Genomic DNA, 23,062 nt, shown 5'->3' with positions numbered 1-23,062 from the left:
CTAATTGGGCTGCGCTGGTGAGCACTAATTGGGCTGCGCTGGTGAGCACTGATTGGGCTGCGCTGGTGAGCACTCATTGGGCTGCAGTGGTGGGCACTGATTGGGCTGCGGTGGCGAGCACTGATTGGGCTGCGCTGGCGAGCACTAATTGAGCTGCGGCGGTGGGCACTGATTGAGCTGCGGCGGTGGGCACTCATTGGGCTGCGCTGGTGAATGGTTCAATGGGCCAATCGACTGGATTTGCCCCCCAGGCCTAAGGCTGCCAGCCCTCCCCTGGCTGCGCTTGACTGGCTCTCCTTCCCTCAGCTCCCTCACTTGCCCCTCGGCTCCACTCCCAGTGATATTCCTGTGTGCTGGGGATGTAGATGATAGAGGGGTAATAACAGAGTGATCTCTGATCTCTGGAGGGGCTGCCTGCTGTTTTCCCGTGCTGGTCAGTGACAGACAGCCGAGGAGTAGGACCCCCAATTTAAATGACAGTAAGTGCATTTATATTCTGATTGCTATTCAGTTGTATGAGGTTATATGTTGTATGTTGTGTAAGCCCCGGTTCATACTGTTGCGATCTCTGTGCAGTGTGAGTTCAGCCATATGCTTGTGTAATGCGGGCGAAAGCGACCTTCCGGATGTGACGTCACGAGGAGGCGGAGCCAGGTGACGTGGGTGAAAGGTAGGGGGTCCTTAAGCGGGTAAACCGGAAGGAGAAGGCAGTCGGGGTGTGAGCGGAAAAGAGTGAGGCCACGCGGGCGAGTGTGGAGAGGGGGGGGCGCCGACGGCCATCGGGAGCCAACCCCGAAGATAAGAGGAAGCTGCGGAGTGGTGTGCAGCTGCAGAGGAGACAGCCAGAAGGGCTGCGTGTTAGAGGCAGCGGTGTGGCTGCCAGGAGGAGCTGCGGAGAGAGAGAGAGAGAGGGCTGCATGTTAGAGGCAGCGGTGTGGCTGCCAGGAGGAGCTGCGGAGAGAGAGAGAGACAGCAAGAGGCTGTCAGAGCTGCGGAGGGAGAGGAGTTGCAGCGAGTACAGCCAAGGGGGGCTGTGTGAGAGAAACAGCAGCGGAGCTGCTGTTGTGGATCGGGCCGACATTGGAGTCAGCACCGTGGAGAAGCTACAGAGTAAAGACAGCCGTGTGGGTGTACAGCACGAACCGAATAAAGGACACTGAGCCAGACATCGTGGTCCAGTCGTTTATTACACTGGTGTCGGAAGTGCAACGGCATGTCGAAACAAGTGAGGAAGAAAGTTAATCCGGCGCCTGCATCGGCTTCTTCGTCCGACGACGACGAACTCCCTCCAACCACGGATCCTGTTGGGGTGGTGGAGGAGAGCCCGGCTGAGGCGACCACGGGAACGGGAGTGGAGGATGTTGGCGCGGTGGCGGGTCCGTCGACATCATCAGACGCGGATCAACGATGGCAAGCGATGGCGGTACAACTGGAGGCACTTAAGGACGTCCTGGCGCATCTATGCCATCTCGTCGCGCCAGGGACGATGGATGATGCAAGTGGTGCTCCGCGGGCCGCCACGTTGCCTGTCCTGCCGCCGCCATTGCCCACGCGGCAAGAGGCCGCCATTTTGCGCGCTCCGTGGCGCCAAACCGCCATCTTGGCCACGCCGCGGGCCGACGCCATTTTGAATTTGCCATCACAACCACCACCATTGGAAGACGGCGGGAAGAGGAGTCGGAGTCGCCACCTTACAACGGTTAAAGAATTTTCCGTCGGTGGGGACTGGAGCGCGTTCGCCTGCCGCTTCTTGGCGGCGGTACGCACAGCAAGATGGACCGATGCGGAGGCTTTGGAGGTGTTGCCGACTCTCCTGGACGACGAATCTGTCCGATTCTTCCGTTCCATAACGACCGATAAGAAGGCAACTTTATGTGGTGTTTTTCAAGAAATGGCCGATGCTTATGAGCCACCAGATGATGCGCATCGGCGATTCGCTCAACGACAACGAGCACCAGAGGAGTCGCCCGTGGCGTTCAGGGGTGCGGTGCTGGAGCTGGCCATGGCAGCTTATCCTGAGACGCCACAGGACCTGCTCGAGCCTCTCATATTAGGGAAAATGTTGGAGCTGTCTCGGGATCTAGGGATCCCCATGCCTGTGTGTGGGCATGAGAAGCTAACTTCCCGGACGGCTGCTAAGTGTCTCGATGCGCAATTCAACCTCCGTCGCTGGAAACAAGTGACGGCGTGGACGGGGGGGCCCGTCAAAGAAGGGGATGCGCTGGGGTGGAACCCTGCGCAGGCTGTCTATGTTCCGGATGACCGGGGCCCTCAACAACTGACGGCCGCCTCCGCTCCATGGACGGGACGCGGCGGGCCGAGACCGCGCGCGGCGCTACCAGAACGGGCCCGTCAGGAGGCGAGGCCTGCGCTTCGGCGCAACGAGGCCGAATGTTTCCGCTGCGGGCGTAGGGGCCACTACGCCAGAGACTGCTGGGCCCGCTTCCTGGCTCCGCCGCAGCAGGAGGCCTCGGCACCGGTCAAGTCGGCTAAAGATCCTCCGAAACAGGCATGTCGGCACGCACCAGACACTCGGCAAGGCTTTACACCTCACCCATCACCGTCGTTGCGCCATCCTAACGTTGTGGTTAAAGCATGCCCTTCGACGGGGCCTTGTCGCTCGGTCACGCAATGGCGCAAGTTGGCACGGAGAGTTGTCGCGGCCGCTACGGGCTCGTCCACTGTACCGGGGTCTATACAAGGGGTGGACGTACGCATTTTGGTCGACTCCGGCGCGTCTGCGACTATTATTTCGGATGTCATTTTTCATCTGTTGGGCATCCCGCCGGGGGCTGTGCGTCCGGTTTATGGGTCGTGCGTCGCTGCCAACGGGGGTAGCATGGGTATCGTGGGTCAGGTGGATGCTAAGATATCTATTGGGGATGTGTCGGCCTCGGGTGTTGTGTTGATATCGAGATCTTTGGCGGTTCCTTGTTTGTTAGGCACCGATTTTTTGGCTAAGATGCCCATTTTTATCAAAATCAATGAGAATTGTATTGAACTGCCGGGGGGCCGTCAAATCTCGTTTCTGCCGTCGCCCTGGGGGCGACCTGCTTCGGCCGTACAAGTGCAGGCGCTGTCCGTCGCATCTGTGGACATCCCACCTGGTACACAGATGCTTATACCCTTGCGGTATCGGAAGCCCCTGCCTGATCGGCTAGGAGCAGTAGGGGTCTTGTTGTCACCGTCCGCCGCGATAACAACCGGGTTGGCGTTAGTGGGGGCACAGACCATCGTCCGGCCGGATCAATTACCGTTTTTACAGGTGCTTAATGCGGGGGGAGAAAACGTCCGTGTCCCGGCCGGTACGGTTGTGGCACATGCCACTACGGCGTTTGCGACCCATGATTGTCCACATAGCCGGGGAGTTGTTGCTGGGGTTTCCGAGCCAAGGAGTTCGGATGATCGTTGGGTTGCTCATTTATGTGACGAAAATTCTTCCCTGTCCATGGAGCAACGTGGTGCGCTGCGTAAATTGTTGTTGACATATTCCGATGTGTTCAGCTCCGATGATTTGGATTTGGGCCGCACTTCGTTGCTTTACCATCACATTGAGACGGGCGATGCTGCCCCTATTCGATTAAATTCGCATCGGATGAGTCCTGCGGAGCGAGAACACGTACGGGGGGCAGTGGAAGACATGTTGGCTGCGGACATTATATCGCCATCTAACAGCCCATGGGGCGCTCCAGTCGTCTTGGTTAAGAAGAAGGATGGCAAATTGCGATTTTGTGTTGATTTCCGCAAATTGAATAAGATATCGGTGGCAGATGCGTACCCCCTGCCGCGTATGGATGACTCCCTCGACGCATTGTCGGGGGCTAAGTTCTTTTCCACACTGGACCTCTCTTCGGGATTTTGGCAGCTTCCCCTTGACGAGTCCTCGCGGGAGAAAACCGCATTCCGTACGCCGCAGGGGTTATTTCAATTCAACTGTCTCCCGATGGGATTGAATGCGGCCCCTGCTACATTTCAAAGATTGATGGAGCTCGTTTTGACGGGGTTGCAGTGGGAGACATGTCTTATATATTTGGACGATATCATTGTCTTCAGCCGCACATTTGATGAACATTTGACGCGGCTGGAGACAGTGTTCACGAGGATGCGTTCTGCCAAATTGAAATTCAAACCAAAGAAATGTCACCTACTGCAACGGTCCGTCCGCTATTTGGGGCACATTGTGAGTGCTGAGGGAGTGTCCACGGATCCGGAAAAGACGGCGTGCGTCCGGGATTGGCCGACTCCGGCCACCGTGGGGGATGTTCGGCGGTTTTTGGGATTTGCCTCGTATTACCGAAGATTTGTGCCGGGTTTTGCGACGATTGCGAGGCCCTTGCATCTCCTTACGGGTAAAGGACGGAAGTTTGTTTGGGGACAGCCGGAGGAGGCGGCCTTTCGGAGTCTGCGTGATCTATTGGCCACGGCCCCAACATTGGATTATCCCGATTTCGATCACCCATTCATTCTTGATACGGACGCGAGTGACACAGGTATTGGGGCGGTGTTATCACAGTCTAAAGGGGGTGTAGAGCGTGTCGTGGCGTATGGTAGCCGAGTCTTGTCTCCTGCGGAAACCCGCTACTGTGTCACTCGCAGAGAACTATTGGCGGTTGTTTTTTTCCTACGGCAATTTCGACCATACCTCTACGGTCGTTCTTTTATTGTGCGTACGGATCATGCGGCCTTGCAATACGCCCTTAAAATTGACCAGCCATCCGGACAGTTGGCACGTTGGTTGGACACGCTACAGGAATTTTCCTTCCAAATTCAACATCGGAAGGGAGTGCGCCATGCGAACGCTGACGCACTTTCCAGATTACCGCGGCGCGCCCCTTGTAAATGTGAGTCGGGGACGCATAGGTGTTCGCCGATTCCAAACCCCCCTCAGCCGCTTACGTTGGCCGTCGAGAAGTCGGACACTCCGATGGAACCGGGACCGGCTGACGGGGTTTTGAATCTGCCGCGGTCTGTCTGGATTCGGGAACAGATGATGGATGAGTCATTGGTGTCCTTGCGGAAGCGGTCTGCTAAGGACAATGGGAGTCCGAGTACGGCTGTGGGGCCGCAAACCGCTCTCCGAGATGGTCTGCTTATGTGGCGGGAGGGGTTCCAGGAACGTTGGCGCCTGGTGGTACCAACGTCCTTGCGATTCGAGTTGATTAGAACCCTCCATTGTGACACTCTCTTACATTTAGGGGTGCAGAAGACCTTGTTGACGTTGCAACGTCATTATTTTTGGCACGGCATGGCGACAGATGTCGTAGGGCACGTGCGCGCGTGCCCTGCGTGTGCACGACGTAAGCCGCCGAAACATCCTTACGTGCCGCCTCTCCAGTCGATTCAGGTGTCTCGAGTCAATGAATTGGTGGCACTGGACATATTGGGACCTTTTCCACCATCGGCGAGGGGTAATAAATATTTGCTGGTAGGGGTTGAGTACCTCTCCCGTTGGCCGATGGCCTGGCCGTTGCCCGATCAGTCGGCCGCGGCCATCACCGACGCCTTTTTGTTTGGGTACATTATGGACAAGGGGGCGCCGGAGAGACTCCTCACGGACCAGGGCCGAAATTTCTCTTCTAAATTATTGGCTGAAGTGTGCGCAGGCCTTGGGACTAAGAAGATACGGACATCTCCATACCATCCGCAGACGGATGGTATGGTTGAGCGGCTGAACAGGACATTGTCTGCCATGCTTTGCCATACTGTGAGTGAACAGCAATCGGATTGGGATCTGCACATCCCCGGAGTGCTTTCGGCGTACAGGATGACGCCCCATGCGGCTACAGGGTATTCGCCGTTTTACCTTATGTATGGTCGGGAAAACGTGCCTCCGGTGGATGTGCAATTGGGTACTGGGGTGAAGGGACCTCGTAAACCACTCCCTGAATACATTCAGGACACGGTTCGCCGGGTTACGGAGGCGCGGGAAAACGCCCGCGTGGCTACGGCCAAAGCCCAGGCCCGGAACGAGCGGTATGCTCGGCGGTCTGAGGGGGAGTGCCCCTGGAAGGTGGGAGACCTGGCCTGGCTCCATTGCCCGCAGGTGCGGCCGGGGACCTCTCCTAAATTGCACAAACCTTGGCATGGTCCTGTGCGCCTCATTGAGGTTCCCAATCCACAGTCGGCGCGCGTTCAGTTTGGTTCTCGCCGTTGGTTTGTTCATACGTCGCGGTTGAAACCATATGTTGCTCCCCTACGTGATGCGTCATCTCCCAATGTTGCCTTGCCGGGGTCTGTTGCTGCTGACTCTGACTCTTCCCCGCCTGCGTCCATTGATCTTGCTGGAGCGCCTGTCGTACCTGTTCCAGACAGGCCGACCGTGACACCGCGGGGGAGGAGTGGGCCTGTTCGGAGGGCGCCTGCCAAGGCTGCGGGACCTTCTAGCCCGGCGACCCTTCCGACCCCGCTGCAGGCGCATTCGCGGAATACGACCAAGACTGATTCGTCAGGGACACGAGATGTCGGTGGACTTCCAATCGCAGCAGGGGAATTACCCCCTGTCATTTCTCGTGTTCCATCACGTCCCCGTTCTACAAGCGGGCCGCCGACCGTCCGGGACGGGCCGGCGACCCGCACTCGTTCCAAATCGCTTACGTTTCGTTGATTGTATGTTGTTATTGTTCTTGTTCTTGCCGTCGTATTTATCGCATGCTTTCGTACGTTCGTCGATGTTACTTGTGTGTTGTTCTTGTTGTTATATTGCATGCTTAGTGTCCTTTAAGGGGGAAGGTCGGTTCACCGCATTACGCTTTGGTGTTGTTCAGCCGAGGTCGGCTGGGTTTTTTCTATGGGGGAGGGTGGTGTAATGCGGGCGAAAGCGACCTTCCGGATGTGACGTCACGAGGAGGCGGAGCCAGGTGACGTGGGTGAAAGGTAGGGGGTCCTTAAGCGGGTAAACCGGAAGGAGAAGGCAGTCGGGGTGTGAGCGGAAAAGAGTGAGGCCACGCGGGCGAGTGTGGAGAGGGGGGGCGCCGACGGCCATCGGGAGCCAACCCCGAAGATAAGAGGAAGCTGCGGAGTGGTGTGCAGCTGCAGAGGAGACAGCCAGAAGGGCTGCGTGTTAGAGGCAGCGGTGTGGCTGCCAGGAGGAGCTGCGGAGAGAGAGAGAGAGAGGGCTGCATGTTAGAGGCAGCGGTGTGGCTGCCAGGAGGAGCTGCGGAGAGAGAGAGAGACAGCAAGAGGCTGTCAGAGCTGCGGAGGGAGAGGAGTTGCAGCGAGTACAGCCAAGGGGGGCTGTGTGAGAGAAACAGCAGCGGAGCTGCTGTTGTGGATCGGGCCGACATTGGAGTCAGCACCGTGGAGAAGCTACAGAGTAAAGACAGCCGTGTGGGTGTACAGCACGAACCGAATAAAGGACACTGAGCCAGACATCGTGGTCCAGTCGTTTATTACACTTGTATGGCTGAACTTGCATTAGATTCGGAAGAAAAAAGGCACATGTGCCTTCTTTTTTCCTGCAGTGGAATCGGATCGCATGGGTCTTCTCCCCCATGCGATTAGATTCCTATGCGAGTTCGCAGATCACACTGCGATCTGTGAACAAAACTGCAGGTGTAATTAACTTTTTAATGGCACCCGCACCAGTGTGAGCCTGGGGTAAAAGCGGAGTTCCCCCAATCAGACTGCATTGATGGGCAGTGCAGTCTGTGTCTCTGTGTGGGCAAAGTTATTGCTGGTATATTGTTTTTGTAGCGCTGTATATATATTGGAATTTTACTAATAGCAATTTTGACTCCCTAGGAAACAATGATGTCAAGAAAGAGAAAAATTGACTCGGAGTGTAGGATATTCAAAGAACAGTGGACTTATGATTACTTTTTCATGCAGTACAAAGAAAGAGCTGTGTGTCTGATATGCCAGAATATAGTGTCTGTGTTCAAAGAATACAATTTACGTCGACACTATGAAACTCAACATAAAGATAAATATGATTGTTTGGTCGAAGAAGTGAGAAAAGATAAAATATTAAAACTGAAAAATACATTAACAACTCAGCAAAATACTTTTGTGAAGCAGAAGCAGCTAAATATTTCATCACTGCGAGCAGGTTTTCAAGTTGCCAAGCTAATAGCGTGCACTGGCAGACCATTCGTGGAGGGAGAATTTGTTAAAGAATGCCTTCTTTCTGTTGCCAAAGAGATGTGTCCAGAGAAGGCCGATTTATTTAGTACAGTGAGTCTTTCAGGACCTACAATTACACGGAGGATTGAAGAAATGGGAGACAATTTGCATCAGCATTTGCAAAACTCCACAATAAAACTTTCTTATTTTTCCTTAGCACTCGACGAAAGCAATGATGTTCGTGATTCTGCACAACTTCTAATTTTTATTCGTGGGACGAATGACTATTTCGAAGTCACAGAAGAGCTTGCTGCACTGCAAAGCATCAAAGGAACAACTACAGGAGAGGATATCTATGAAAAGGTTTGCCAAACTGTGAATGGTTTGGAGCTGAACTGGGCTAAACTAGCCAGTGTGACAACTGATGGTGCTCCTAGCATGGTGGGGTCTAAGAAAGGAGTAATTGCTCGCATTAACCAAGAGATGGACAAACATAACCATTCTCATCCAATAGCCATACACTGCCTCATCCACCAACAAGCGCTGTGTAGTAAATCATGCACTCAACCACAATTTCAGGAATTTCTGTCTGAGCTAAATGTTGACTATGAAGATGTTCTGTACCACACAGAAGTCCGTTGGCTGAGTCGAGGGAGAATTTTGAAACGTTTCTATGACTTACTTCCACAGATTACAGCTTTTATGCTTTCAAAAAACAAAGAAGTACCAGAGCTCAATGATGCAGAATGGAAATGGCACCTTGCCTTTCTGACAGATGTAACAGAGCTACTCAACAGTTTCAATGTGCAACTTCAAGGAAAGGGGAAGCTCATCTGTGATATGCAATCACATGTCAAAGCATTTGAAGTAAAATTAGGCCTCCTCATCAAACAAGTGAAGGAGGAAAACTTCTGCCATCTCCCCACAACTCAAAATCTGTTAGCGGAAAAACCATTGGTTGCATTCCCAAACAAAACATGTGTGGATTCACTGGAAAAATTGCAAAAGGAGTTCCAATTTAGATTTAAAGAGCTTCATCTCCATGAACAGGACATACAGCTTTTCCGTAACCCATTTTCTATTGACATTGAAAATGTGGATACAATTTACCAAATGGAACTGGCTGAACTGCAGAATTGTGACTCTCTGAAAGACGCATTCAAGTCAAGCAGCCTTCATAATTTATATGCATCTCTCCCCTCTGAGACATATCCTGATCTCAGGAACCATGCACTCAAAATGGCAACCATCTTTGGCAGCACTTATGTCTGTGAACAGACTTTTTCCAGAATGAAACATTTGAAATCTACAACCAGATCTAGACTAACGGATGCACACTTGCATCACTTGTTACGACTAGCAGTGACAAATATGGAACCAGACATTGACCATCTTATTAGCCAAAAGCAGGCCCATAGTTCCCATTGAAACACTGCCAAGTTTGTTGATTTAACTTTACTTGTTCTTCATTTTAAATATTGTATTTGTTCCCGTTTTGTTTCTTCACTTCAAAATAAGATATATGCAGTGTGCATAGGAATTTGTTCATAGTTTTTTTAAACTATAGTCCGGCCCTCCAACGGTCTGAGGGACAGTGAACTGGCCCCCTGTTTAAAAAGTTTGAGGACCCCTGGTGTAGTGTATCGTGTACTATATATGTAGTGCTGAACTTTACGCGGACAACTTATTCCTTTTCTGTCGTCACTTTATTTTGTCCAACTCGGCACATTTCGCAACCATCCTCTAGCGCATCCTCCGCTCCCTCCCTCGCTCGCTCCACCTCCCTCGCTCGCTCCGTCTCTCCCTCGTCCGCTCCGTCTCGCTCACTCGCTCCACCTCCCTCGCTCGCTCCGTATCTCTGTCGCTCGCTCCGTCTCTCCCGACTCTCCTCTCTGCTTCTCCATCCCACTCCGACTGTCTCTCGTTCGGCTTCTTCTACTCCACTGCTACTCTACACTTCTTCTTCTTCTTCTGCTCCGACCGACTCCGTCCAGCTCCCAGCAAAACTCCCCGTCTTGCTCTCACGCTCCCCTATTTATCCCCTTTCTCATGTTGGCGTCATCTGGTCCAACACCATGTGAGACTAGGCTCTAAGGAAAGCTGTCTCGGGTGTGGACCAATCAACTTCAAGGACAGTGCACATACATTATCAGAGTTGTGTTTTTGTTTGCATTATGGCTGCAGGTATTGTGGTCTATGCAAACATTGACTCCTTGTAAAAAAAGGTGTCAGTTTTGTTGCCAGATAGAAGGGTAAAAAAAACAATTATCATATTTTTTACTGGCAAATGAGGTTCCAATGGTATTATCAGAGTTATGTTTTTTGTTTGCATTACGACCGCAGGTATTGTGGTCTATGCAAACATGACTCCTTGTAAAAAAGGTGTCAGTTTTGTTGCCAGATAAAAGGGTAAAAAAACAATTATCATATTTTTTTACTGGCAAATGAGGTTCCAATGCAATTTGCAATTAATTAACCAGCGTCCCCCCCCCAACGCCCCCGGCCCCCACCGCCACCTGCCCCCATTCCCAGACTTAAGGGCGCCATGTTGTCCCTGACAACAGCAATCGGCCAATCACGGCCCTGCATCCCTAATTGCCTAACGGGTCGTCTCCGTCTCACTCGTTGTCCCCCAGCAACAGCGGCCAGACCCGGTACGACCCCACTGCTCCCAGCACGCACGTGTTGACAATTACCCCCCTTGGTGCTCGTTAAACCACTACATGTGTAGTGTAGTGTATAGTGTAGTGTGTAGTGAAGTGTATAGTGTAGTGTATAGTGTAGTGTAGAGAATATTGTAGTGTTTAGTGTAGTGTATAGTAGTATATAGTAGTGTATAATAGTGTATAGTAGAGTAGTGTATAGTGTAGTGTATTGTAGTGTAGAGATTATAGTAGTGTTTAGTGTAGTGTGTAGTGTAGAGTGTAGTCTGTAGTGTAGTGTATAGTTTAGTGTGTAGTGTAGTAGTGTAGTGTATAGTAGTGTATAGTAGTATAGTGTATAGTGGTGTAGTGTATAGTGTAGTGTGTAGTGTAGTGTATAGTGTAGTGTATTGTAGTGTAGTGTATAGTGAAGTGTGTAGTGTAGTGTATAGTGTATTGTAGTGTAGTGTGTAGTGTAGTGTATAGTAGTGTATAGGGTAGTGTATAGTGTATTGTTTAGTAGTGTGTATAGTGTGGTGTATAGTAGTGTATTGTATAGGAGTGTAGTGTATAGTGTATAGTAGTGTATAGTGTAGTGTATAGCAGTGTAGTGTTTAGTAGTGTAGTGTATAGTGTAGTTTATAGTAGTGTAGTGTTTAGTAGTGTTTAGTGTAGTGTGTAGTGTAGAGTGTAGTCTGTAGTGTAGTGTATAGTTTAGTGTGTAGTGTAGTGTGTAGTAGTGTAGTGTATAGTGTAGTTTATAGTAGTGTAGTGTATAGTAGTGTAGTGTTTAGTAAGTGTAGTGTGTAGTGTGGTGTATGGTAGTGTAGTGTATAGGAATGTAGTGTATAGTGTAGTGTATAGTAGTGTAGTGTATAGAGTAGTGTATAGTAGTGTTTAGTAGTGTAGTGTATAGTGTAGTTAATTGTATAGTGTATTTGTGTAGTGTATAGTGTAGTGTATAGTGTAGTGTATAGTGTAGTGTAAAGTGTAGTGTGTAGTGTAGTGTGTAGTATAGTGTATAGTGTAGTCTATAGTAGTATAGTGTATAGTAGTGTGGTGTATAGTAGTGTAGTGTATAGTCGTGTAGCGTATAGTGTATAGTAGTGTATAGTGTGGTGTATAGTGTAGTGTAAAGTGTAGTGTGTAGTGTAGTGTGTAGTATAGTGTATAGTGTAGTTTATAGTAGTATAGTGTATAGTAGTGTAGTGTATAGTGTATAGTAGTGTAGTGTATAGTCGTGTAGCGTATAGTGTATAGTAGTGTATAGTGTAGTGTATAGTAGTGTAGTGTATAGTGTAGTGTGCAGTAGTGTTTAGCAGTGTCAGTAATCTCACAACCCCCTCCCTCCCTCTCCCCCCTCTGCCCCCCACGTGGTGTGAAGATGCGCGACCTTCAGAGTGACCACGTGACTCGCTTCGTTGGGGCCTCCCTGCAGCCCCCCCACGCCTTCATCCTCACCGAGTACTGCCCAAGGGGGAGCCTCAAGGTGGGAGCAGGGCCTGGGAGATGTTGACTACCTCGCCTGGTACACAGGAGGTCGTGAGTTCAATGCTGAGATGTTGACTACATCGCCTGGTACACAGGAGGTCGTGGGTTCAATGCTGAGATGTTGACTACCTCGCCTGGTACACAGGAGGTCGTGAGTTCAATGCTGAGATGTTGACTACATCGCCTGGTACACAGGAGGTCGTGGGTTCAATGCTGAGATGTTGACTACATCGCTTGGTACACAGGAGGTCGTGAGTTCAATGCTGAGATGTTGACTACATCGCCTGGTACACAGGAGGTCGTGGGTTCAATGCTGAGATGTTGACTACATCGCCTGGTGCACAGGAGGTCGTGGATTCCATGCTGAGATGTTGACTACCTCGCCTGGTACACAGGAGATCGTGGGTTCCATGCTGAGATGTTGACTACCTCGCCTGGTACACAGGAGGTCGTGGGTTCCATGCTGAGATGTTGACTACCTCGCCTGGTACACAGGAGGTCGTGGGTTCAATGTTGACTACCTCGCCTGGTACACAGGAGGTCGTGGGTTCAATATTGACTACCTCGCCTGGTGTACAGGAGGTCGTAGGTTCAATGTTGACTACCTCGCCTGGTGCACAGGAGGTCGTGGGTTCAATGTTGACTACCTCACCTGGTGTACAGGAGGTCGTGGGTTCAATGTTGACTACCTCGCCTGGTACACAGGAGGTCGTGGGTTTGATCCCAGACCCTGACACCCATGGTGGCTGGGAGATGTTGACTACCTCGCCTGGTGCACAGAAGGTCGTGGGTTCAATGCTGAGATGTTGACTACCTCGCCTGGTACACAGGAGGTCGTGGGTTCCATGTGGAGATGTTGACTACCTCGCCTGGTGCACAGGAGGTCGTGGGTTTTATGTGGAGATGTTGACTACCTCGCCTTGTACACAGGAGGTCGTGGGTTCCAACCCAGACCCTGACACCCACGGTGGCTAAGAGATGTTGACTACCTCGCCTGGTGCACAGAAGGTCGTGGGTTCAATGTGGAGATGTTGACTACCTCGCCTGGTGCACAGGAAGTCGTGGGTTCCACGCTGAGATGTTGACTACCTCGCCTGGTACGCAGGAGGTTGTGGGTTCAATGCTGAGATGTTGACTGCCTCGCCTGGTGTACAAGAGGTCGTGGGTTCGTAGCTGAGATGTTGACTCCCTCGCCTGGTACGCGGAGGTCGTGGGTTCCACATTGAGATGTTGACTACCTCGCTTGGTACACAGGAGGTCGTGGGTTAAATCCCAGACCCAGACGATGCGTGTTGCTGCTGCTGGTTATGTTTGGAGTCTGCGTCTCTCTCCCCGTGGGGGTCGCTGCGTGGATTTGTCTCCGGGAGTAGCTGACTGCTGCTCTCAATATCCACGTGCTGAGCCACTTGGTAGAGCTGCTATCATGTGTGATGGCCTGGTCGCTTATGAGTGGTTGGGTGAATGGGTGAGTGGGAAGCTGAGTGAGTTAGTGAGTGAGAGGCTGAGTGAGTTAGTGAGTGAGAGGCTGAGTGAGTTAGTGGCTGAGTGCGTGAGTGGCTGAGTGAGTGAGTGGCTGAGTGAGTGAGTGAGAGGCTGAGTGAGTGAGGGGCTGAGTGAGTGAGTTAGTGAGAGGCTGAGTGAGTTAGTGAGAGGCTGAGTGAGTGAGTGGCTGAGTGAGTGAGTGAGAGGCTGAGTGAGTTAGTGAGTGAAAGGCTGAGTGAGTTAGTGGCTGAGTGAGTGAGTGGCTGAGTGAGTGGCTGAGTGAGTGAGAGGCTGAGTGAGTGAGTGGCTGAGTGAGTGAGTGAGAGGCTGAGTGAGTGAGTGGCTGGGTGAGTGGCTGAGTGAGTGAGTGGCTGAATGAGTGAGTGAGAGGCTGAGTGAGTGAGTGGCTGAGTGAGTGAGTGAGAGGCTGAGTGAGTTAGTGAGTGAGAGGCTGAGTGAGTTACTCGCTGAGTGAGTGAGCTAGTGGCTGAGTGAGTGAGTGGCTGAGTGAGTGGCTGAGTGAGTGAGTGAGAGGCTGAGTGAGTGAGTGGCTGAGTTAGTCAGTGAGAGGCTGAGTGAGTGAGTGGCTGAGTGAGTGAGTTAGTGAGAGGCTGAGTGAGTTAGTTAGTGAGAGGCTGAGTGATTTAGTGAGTGAGAGGCTGAGTGAGTTAGTGAGTGAGTGGCTGAGTGAGTGAGTGGCTGAGTGAGTGAGTGAGAGGCTGAGTGAGTTAGTGAGTGAGAGGCTGAGTGAGTTAGTGGCTGAGTGAGTGAGTGAGAGGCTGAGTGAGTGGCTGAGTGAGTGGCTGAGTGAGTGAGTGAGTGGTTGTGTGTGTGTATTAGTGTGTGTATTAGTGTGTGTGTGTCTGTGTGTTTGTGTGTTCCCGCAGGACATCCTAGAGAACTCGGCCATCTCGCTCGACTGGCTGTTCCGATATTCACTCCTCAACGACATCGTCAAGGTAGCCTCGTGCACCTAGCCTGGCACAGCGCTACACGACACGTGACACCTGCAGGGGCTGACTTGTTACCAGCACCACTACAACCACCACCACCACCACTACCACCACCGCTACCACCACCACTACCACCACCGCTACCACCATCACCACTACCACCACGACAACCAAGACCACCACTACCACCACCACTACTACTACTACCACCACTACTACCACCACTACCACCACCACTACCACCACCACTACCCCCACCACAACCACCACCACTACCACCACCGCTACCACCACCACCACGACAACCACGACCACCACTACCACCACCACTACCACCACCACTACCACCACCACTACCACCACCACCACGACCACCACTGCCTACACCACCAACACTACTACTACCACTACTACTACCACCACCACTACCATCACCACTACCACCACCACTACCACCACCACTACCACCACCACCACTACCACCACCACTACCACCACTACCACCACCACTACCACCACCACCAGCACCAATCGCTACCACTGCTGTTGTTGGTGGTGGCCACGAGAGGGATTCTACTCGTGGTCTCTGCCGTGGTTCGTGGCGCTGTGGGCATCGGCAGTAGCTGTAGCAGTAGGACACACACACACACAGACACACCTACAAACACACACAGACACACAGACACACACACACACACAGACACACACACACCCACACACACAAAGACACACACACACCCAGAGAGCTCGTCACAGTGTCGCCGCTTGATGTGTTCCTTATCTACGCTCACTCGAGCACGAATCAGGCTCTGATCTGTCACAGATCGAGCTCTGATCGAGCACGGATCGAGGAACGAACCGAACGTGTGTGTCTGTGTGTGTGTGTCTGTGTGTGTGTGTGTCTGTGTGTGTGTCTGTGTGTGTGTCTGTGTGTGTGTGTCTGTGTGTGTCTGTGTGTGTGTCTCTGTGTGTATCTCTGTGTGTGTGTGTCTGTGTGTGTCTGTGTGTGTGTCTCTGTGTGTGTCTCTGTATGTGTCTGTGTGTGTGTCTGTGTGTGTGTCTGTGTGTGTGTCTGTGTGTGTGTCTGTGTGTGTCTCTGTATGTGTGTGTCTGTGTGTGTGTCTGTGTGTGTGTGTGTGTCTGTGTGTGTGTGTGACTGTGTGTCTCTGTCTGTATGTGTGTGTATGTGTGTATGTGTGTTTGTGTGTCTGTGTGTATGTGTCTGTGTGTGTGTGTCTGTGTGTGTCTCTGTGTGTGTGTCTGTGTGTGTCTGTGTGTGTATGTGTGTGTGTCTGTGTGTGTGTGTGTAGGCGATGCAGGTGCTACACGGCAGCGTGATGGTGTCCCACGGCTCTCTGTCGTCCTCCACGTGCGTCGTAAACTCGCGATTCGCCCTCAAGGTGACGGACTACGGCCTGCCCAGCCTGAGGGCCCACGGCCTGGACCGCCGGGGGGCCAGGGACGCCTACGCCAGTGAGAGACACTCACTGTTCACTCACTGTTCACTTACTGTTCACTTACTACAGAGAGACACTGTTCACTCACTACAGAGAGACACTGTTCACTCACTACAGAGAGACACTTCACTCACTACAGAGAGACACTGTTCACTAACTGTTCACTCACTACAGAGAGACACTGTCCACTTACTGTTTACTCACTGTTCACTCACTGTTCACTTACTACAGAGAGACACTGTTCACTCACTGTTCACTCACTGTTCACTTACTACAGAGTGTTCACTCCCTCTTCTTGGTTCTTTCGGTAAAGTCACGTAGAAGGGAAGTAATAAAATAATAAAAATAAAACATAATAAAACAATTCTCACGACGTTTCGGCCACAACGCAAGCAGCCGTCCTCAGGCGAAGAATGAGAACATTATCAAGCTAGGAGCTTATATAGGTGTAGCGAGGAGGAGCGCCTTAACAAAAGAATGTGCATATGAAGAGGAATTTAGCATACCAATGGGCAATGCGTAGGAGGTGGGCGGAGGGGTTTCAAAGTCCCATTATGCCCATGCATTATGCAGGATCAACAGCACCACGGGGGGGCGCAAGGAACAGCGTTAATAAAGGGAAGGAATGTTAATGATATGTAGCTGCATTTAACAAACAACCACGTAGAAAACCAAAGTAAAAACTACATAAAAAACTAAAATATAAACTGATACTTACTATACTCTACAATAAGCTGAGTTACTAACAACAAATAATAAATTACAATTCTACGTCGTAAGAAGTATATAATATACTTCCATCTAAACTTTATTCTCTTAGCATATACAGTACTATATACTGCCATAGATAAACCCAACATTAAATTATATACTGTATTGCTGTAAACCACCCTATACTTTATACATTTTAATATAACACTATGTATTATTCAACTCACCCTAATGTGTATCGAAATGGTTTATTACGTCCTTCCAATGATTGCTAAGCCTGAATCCATCTTCTCGGTTAAAATTGTCTCTGTGTTTGTATATGTGGATCGCCTCATGAACGAATCTCTCATGATAGCCAGATGGCTTGCAGAGAACCTCCGTCTTGGAGAAGTCAATGTCATGTGAGCCCACTAAGTTGTAACAGTGGTCTGCCACGGCTGAGGTGTTTGTCCTACCGTGTTTTAGATCAGCTTTATGTTCACGAATGCGGTCTGAGACGTGTCGTTTGGTTTCCCCAATGTAACTGCTACCACAGAGGCAACTTAGTTTGTAGACGCCAGGGTACTGTATGTCTGGAATCACATCTTTTACAGACGGTACCAGATCACGGATTTTATGTACTGTGTTGAATCGGACCTGGATCTTGTGTTTAATCAGGATTTTGGAGATCTTTTTTGTGACCCCAGCAATGTAGGGTAAGGTGATGGTCTTGAAGGGCTCCTCAACAGGATCTTTCTTGATGGTTGGAGTGATGGCTTTGCGGATTGTGTAGTCGGAGTAACCATTAGCCTTAAGAGCTTGGCGTACGTGTTTGAGTTCACTGGAAATGTGTTCATGGTCGGAGATGCATTGGGCTCTATGATATAGAGTCTTGATGAGGGAATTCTTCTGGGATGGATGGTGGTGGGAATCCGGTTTTAGATAAGCATCCGTGTGGGTGGCTTTCCTGTAGACAGAGTGGCTCATTGAACCATCAGGTCTCCTTTTGATTAGGACATCCAGAAAGGGTAGCTTGCCATCATTTTCGACTTCCATGGTGAATCTGATGGCTGGGTGTATGGAATTGATGTGGTCGAGAAATTGGTCTAGAGCAGGCCGGCCATGTGGCCAGATGACAAAAGTGTCGTCTACGTACCTCTTCCATAAGGTCGGGCGTAGAGTGGCAGTCTGGATGGCGTCCGTCTCAAATTTCTCCATGAAGATGTTGGCTACAACCGGAGATAGGGGGGAGCCCATTGGGGTGCCCTCAATTTGCTTGTAGAAGGTTCCATTCCAGGTGAAGTATGTATTGGTTAAGCAGTGTCTCACCAGGGGGGGTACCCCAGCATTTAGTCCTTGATGAACCAAGTCTTCAATGATTGCGATGGTGTCAGGCACAGGCACCTTGGTGAACAAGGAAACCACATCAAAACTGACAAGCAGGTCGTCTGGGGACAGGGCAATCCCCTTGATTATCGATACCAGGTCAGTAGAGTTTAGTACTGCAGAGGTGGTTTTTCCAGTGAAAGGCCGTAGGATTTCGGACAAAAAACGAGCCAGTTTGTAAGTGGGGGAGTTGATAGTAGAGACAATGGGACGAAGAGGTGTATCTTCTTTATGTATCTTTGGCAAGCCGTACAATCTTGGTGGCCTGGCTGCAGAAGGTTTCAACGAGAACTGTTTGGTCTGATCAATTAATGCGGTTGAAGCAGAAATGATGTTGTTGGTTTTGGAGACGAGGCTGTTGGTGGGGTCTCTTTTTATTTTTGTATAGCTGCCATCGTTGAGTAGTTCTTGAATTTTGTTGTTGTATTCTATTTTGTCCATGATGACAGTGGCATTGCCTTTGTCGGCTGAGAGGATGACAATGTCATCCCTCTTTTTTAATTGAGCTAATTCAAAACGCTCATCTTTGCTGATGTTGCTAGCTGGCATCTTAGCGTTTTTGAGGGTTACAGAGATTTCAGATCTTGCTACGTCTGCAGCGATGTGACTCAAGCCCTTGAGAGCTACATCTACTCGAGCAATTATATCATTAACTGGTATGTGTCTAGGTGTGACTGCAAAGTTTAGTCCTTTAGCTAAAACGGATTTCAAACCTTCAGAAATAGGACTGTTACTGCGATTAATTACGACTTTGTTAACATCTTGCTTTTCAATGTGTGGGTCCGGTTTCTTGTTTGAGAGGCGGTTGAATTTGGAAATCAAGTTGTCCTTACATTTAGTCGACATAGCGGCAGCTGAAGAGGCAGTCATTTTTTCCACGTGTTCCCAATCCGATGTGGACATTGTTGCACTCAAAGATAAGTGTGATTTGTAGAGTGTCTTGTCTAACTGATTCGTTCATGAGGCGATCCACATATACAAACACAGAGACAATTTTAACCGAGAAGATGGATTCAGGCTTAGCAATCATTGGAAGGACGTAATAAACCATTTCGATACACATTAGGGTGAGTTGAATAATACATAGTGTTATATTAAAATGTATAAAGTATAGGGTGGTTTACAGCAATACAGTATATAATTTAATGTTGGGTTTATCTATGGCAGTATATAGTACTGTATATGCTAAGAGAATAAAGTTTAGATGGAAGTATATTATATACTTCTTACGACGTAGAATTGTAATGTATTATTTGTTGTTAGTAACTCAGCTTATTGTAGAGTATAGTAAGTATCAGTTTATATTTTAGTTTTTTATGTAGTTTTTACTTTGGTTTTCTACGTGGTTGTTTGTTAAATGCAGCTACATATCATTAACATTCCTTCCCTTTATTAACGCTGTTCCTTGCGCCCCCCCGTGGTGCTGTTGATCCTGCATAATGCATGGGCATAATGGGACTTTGAAACCCCTCCGCCCACCTCCTACGCATTGCCCATTGGTATGCTAAATTCCTCTTCATATGCACATTCTTTTGTTAAGGCGCTCCTCCTCGCTACACCTATATAAGCTCCTAGCTTGATAATGTTCTCATTCTTCGCCTGAGGACGGCTGCTTGCGTTGTGGCCGAAACGTCGTGAGAATTGTTTTATTATGTTTTATTTTTATTATTTTATTACTTCCCTTCTACGTGACTTTACCGAAAGAACCAAGAAGATGAATCCCTGCAGTCACGAAAGCTTTAAATCGAAATGTTCACTCCCTGTTCACTTACTGTTCACTCACTGTTCATTCACTGTTCACTTCAAGTTCATGTATTAGGTATAGCCCTGTGAGCCATTCGGCTCTTGAATCGGGTGCAACCGCAACAAACAAAAAACAAAAACATGAACAAAAAACATCTTAAAGTGAATATGTGACTAAGTGCAAACAGAAAATCCAAGAAAAGTCAGCAAAATATTGCAGAAAAAACACCGCACACCAACGCTGTCTGCAAAAATCCCAGTGGGATGCAAGTCAAACAACAACAACAACAACCACAAGACAACTTAGATTAAGGCCATCAGTCTGTAATGCGGGCGTAAATGGCCTCGCGGATATGACGTAACGGGGGGAGGAGTTAGGTCACGTGGGTGAGAAGGGAAAGCTCTTAAGGGCGGGAACCGGAAGAGACGGGGAGAGAGTGTAAGAATAAAGACGGGAGGAGGCCACGCAGGGCAGGAGGTGGAAAGTGGCGTGATCGCCACCGGACGGGACTCGGCACCGTTGGCCAGCGGTGTCCGGGCACGGAGGAGACGGGGAGCAGCGGTGGGGCTGCAGAGAGAGCAGCTGAGAGACTGCATAAAGGCGGAGAGGCTGAGAGGAAAAGCCAGCAGCGGAGCTGCATCGGGAGCGAGGAGAAAAGGCTACGTGAGCGACGGCAGCTGCCAAGCTGCCAAGCGGGAGGTGGAGAAGGCTCTGAGCGAGGACCGTGTGGGGCAAAGTTGTAAGAACCCAATTAAAGGACAATGGAGACAGACACAGTGAAAGAGTCCTTTATTACAAGTCTAACTCTGTACTACAACAAACAAACATGGCCAAACCAATACACTTTTCGAAATCACCAAAATAAAGCTATGAAAGCAGAGAGACGCTGTTCACTTACTACAGAGAGACATAAACTGATCTCTCTGTGTGTCTCTATGTGTGTGCGTCTGTGTGTGTGTGTGTCTCTGTTTGTCTGTGTGTCTGTGTGTGTGTGTCTGTGTGTGTATGTGTCTGTGTGTGTGTCTGTGTGTGTGTCTGTGTGTGTGTCTGTGTGTGTGTCTGTGTGTGTGTGTGCTGTGTGTGTCTGTGTGTGTGTGTGCTGTGTGGGTCTGTGTGTGTGTGTCTGTGTGTGTCTGTGTGTGTGTGTCTGTGTGTGTCTGTGTGTGTCTCTGTGTGTGTGTCTGTCTGTGTGTGTGTGTGTGTCTGTGTGTGTCTGTGTGTCTCTGTGTGTGTGTCTGTGTGTGTGTGTCTTTGTGTGTGTGTCTGTGTGTGTGTGTCTGTGTGTGTGTGTGTCTGTGTGTGTGTGTGTGTCTGTGTGTGTCTCTGTGTGTGTCTGTGTGTGTGTCTGTGTGTGTATGTCTGTGTGTGTGTGTCTGTGTGTATGTTTGTGTGTGTGTGTCTGTGTGTGTGTGTCTGAGTGTATGTTTGTGTGTGTGTGTCTGTGTGTGTGTCTGTGTGTGTGTGTGTCTGTGTGTGTGTGTCTGTGTGTATGTGTGTATGTGTGTGTGTGTCTCAGAGTGGCTGTGGACAGCCCCCGAGTTGCTGCGCTCCGAGCGGCCTCCACCGCAAGGCACCCAGCGGGGAGACGTCTACAGCTTCGGCATCATCACACAGGTGACGTCACATCAACATCATCACCACCACCATCATCACCATCATCACCATCATCACCACCATCATCACCATCATCATCACCACCACCAGCATCACCATCACCACCATCATCACCATCATCACTATCATAACCATCATCACCACCATCACCACCATCACCATCACCACCATCATCACCATCATCACCATCATTATCACCATCATCACCATCATCACCATCATCATCATCACCATCATCACCATCATCACCATCATCATCACCATCATAACCATCATCATCATCACCATCATCACCACCATCATCATCAACCACCATCACCACCATCACCACCATCACCATCATCACCATCATCATCACCATCACCATCATCACCACCATCATCACCGTCATCATTATTACCACCATCACCATCATCACCATCATCACCATCATCACCATCATCATCACGACCACCACCATCACCACCATGATCACCATCACCACCATCACCACCATCACTACCATCACCACCATCACCACCATCATCATCAACCACCATCACCACCATCACCACCATCACCATCATCACCATCATCATCACCATCACCATCATCACCACCATCATCACCGTCATCATTATTACCACCATCACCATCATCACCATCATCACCATCATCACCATCATCATCACGACCACCACCATCACCACCATGATCACCATCACCACCATCACCATCATCATCACCATCATAACCATCATCATCATCACCATCATCACCATCGCCACCATCACCACCATCACCATCACCACCATCACCACCATCATCATCACCATCATTATTACCACCATCATCACCATCATCACCATCATCACCATCATCACCATCATCATCACGACCACCACCATCACCACCATGATCACCATCACCACCATCACCACCATCACTACCATCACCACCATCACCACCATCATCATCAACCACCATCACCACCATCACCACCATCACCATCATCACCATCATCATCACCATCACCATCATCACCACCATCATCACCGTCATCACTATCACCCAGCGAGGAGACATCTACAGGGGGTCTCTGTGGGTCTCTGTGGGTCTCTGAGGGTCTTTGTAGGTCTCTGTAGGTCTCTGTAGGTCTCTGTGGGTTTCTGTGGGTCTATGTAGGTTTCTGTGGGTCTCTGTGGGTTTCTGTGGGTCTCTGTAGGTCTCTGTGGGTCTCTGTGGGTTTCTGTAGGTCTCTGTGGGTCTGGGTGGGTCTCTACGGGTCTCTATGCATCTATTTTGGTCTCTTTGGGTCTCTGTGAATACTCCATGGGTCTCCGCGGGTCTCTACGGGCGAGCCTACATGTGTGTGTGTCTGTGTGTGTGTCTGTGTGTGTGTGTGTCTGTGTGTGTGTGTCTGTGTGTGTCTGTGTGTGTGTCTGTGTGTCTGTCTGTGTGTCTGTGTGTCTGTGTGTGTGTGTCTGTGTCTGTGTGTGTCTGTGTGTGTCTGTGTGTCTGTGTGTGTATCTGTGTCTGAGTGTGTGTCTGTGTGTGTGTCTG

General features: G+C 50.0%; 1 protein-coding gene across 1 annotated transcript in view; it reads left to right on the top strand.

Annotated features, from left to right (window-relative positions):
- Positions 1 to 23,062, top strand: part of LOC144738072 (atrial natriuretic peptide receptor 1-like) — a 78,729-nt gene that overhangs the window by 17,803 nt on the left and 37,864 nt on the right. The window contains exons 6-9 of the mRNA XM_078620982.1: positions 12,088 to 12,192; positions 14,564 to 14,635; positions 15,940 to 16,102; positions 21,423 to 21,520. Of these exons, the coding sequence (XP_078477108.1) occupies positions 12,088 to 12,192; positions 14,564 to 14,635; positions 15,940 to 16,102; positions 21,423 to 21,520 (438 nt within the window). The remainder of the gene's footprint in view (positions 1 to 12,087; positions 12,193 to 14,563; positions 14,636 to 15,939; positions 16,103 to 21,422; positions 21,521 to 23,062) is intronic.

The sequence above is a fragment of the Lampetra planeri genome, chromosome 77 (assembly GCF_965212315.1).
Source record: "Lampetra planeri chromosome 77, kcLamPlan1.2.h2, whole genome shotgun sequence".
NCBI classification, from domain to species: Eukaryota; Metazoa; Chordata; class Hyperoartia; order Petromyzontiformes; family Petromyzontidae; genus Lampetra; species Lampetra planeri.
This window is presented reverse-complemented; position numbering and strand designations above follow the sequence as displayed.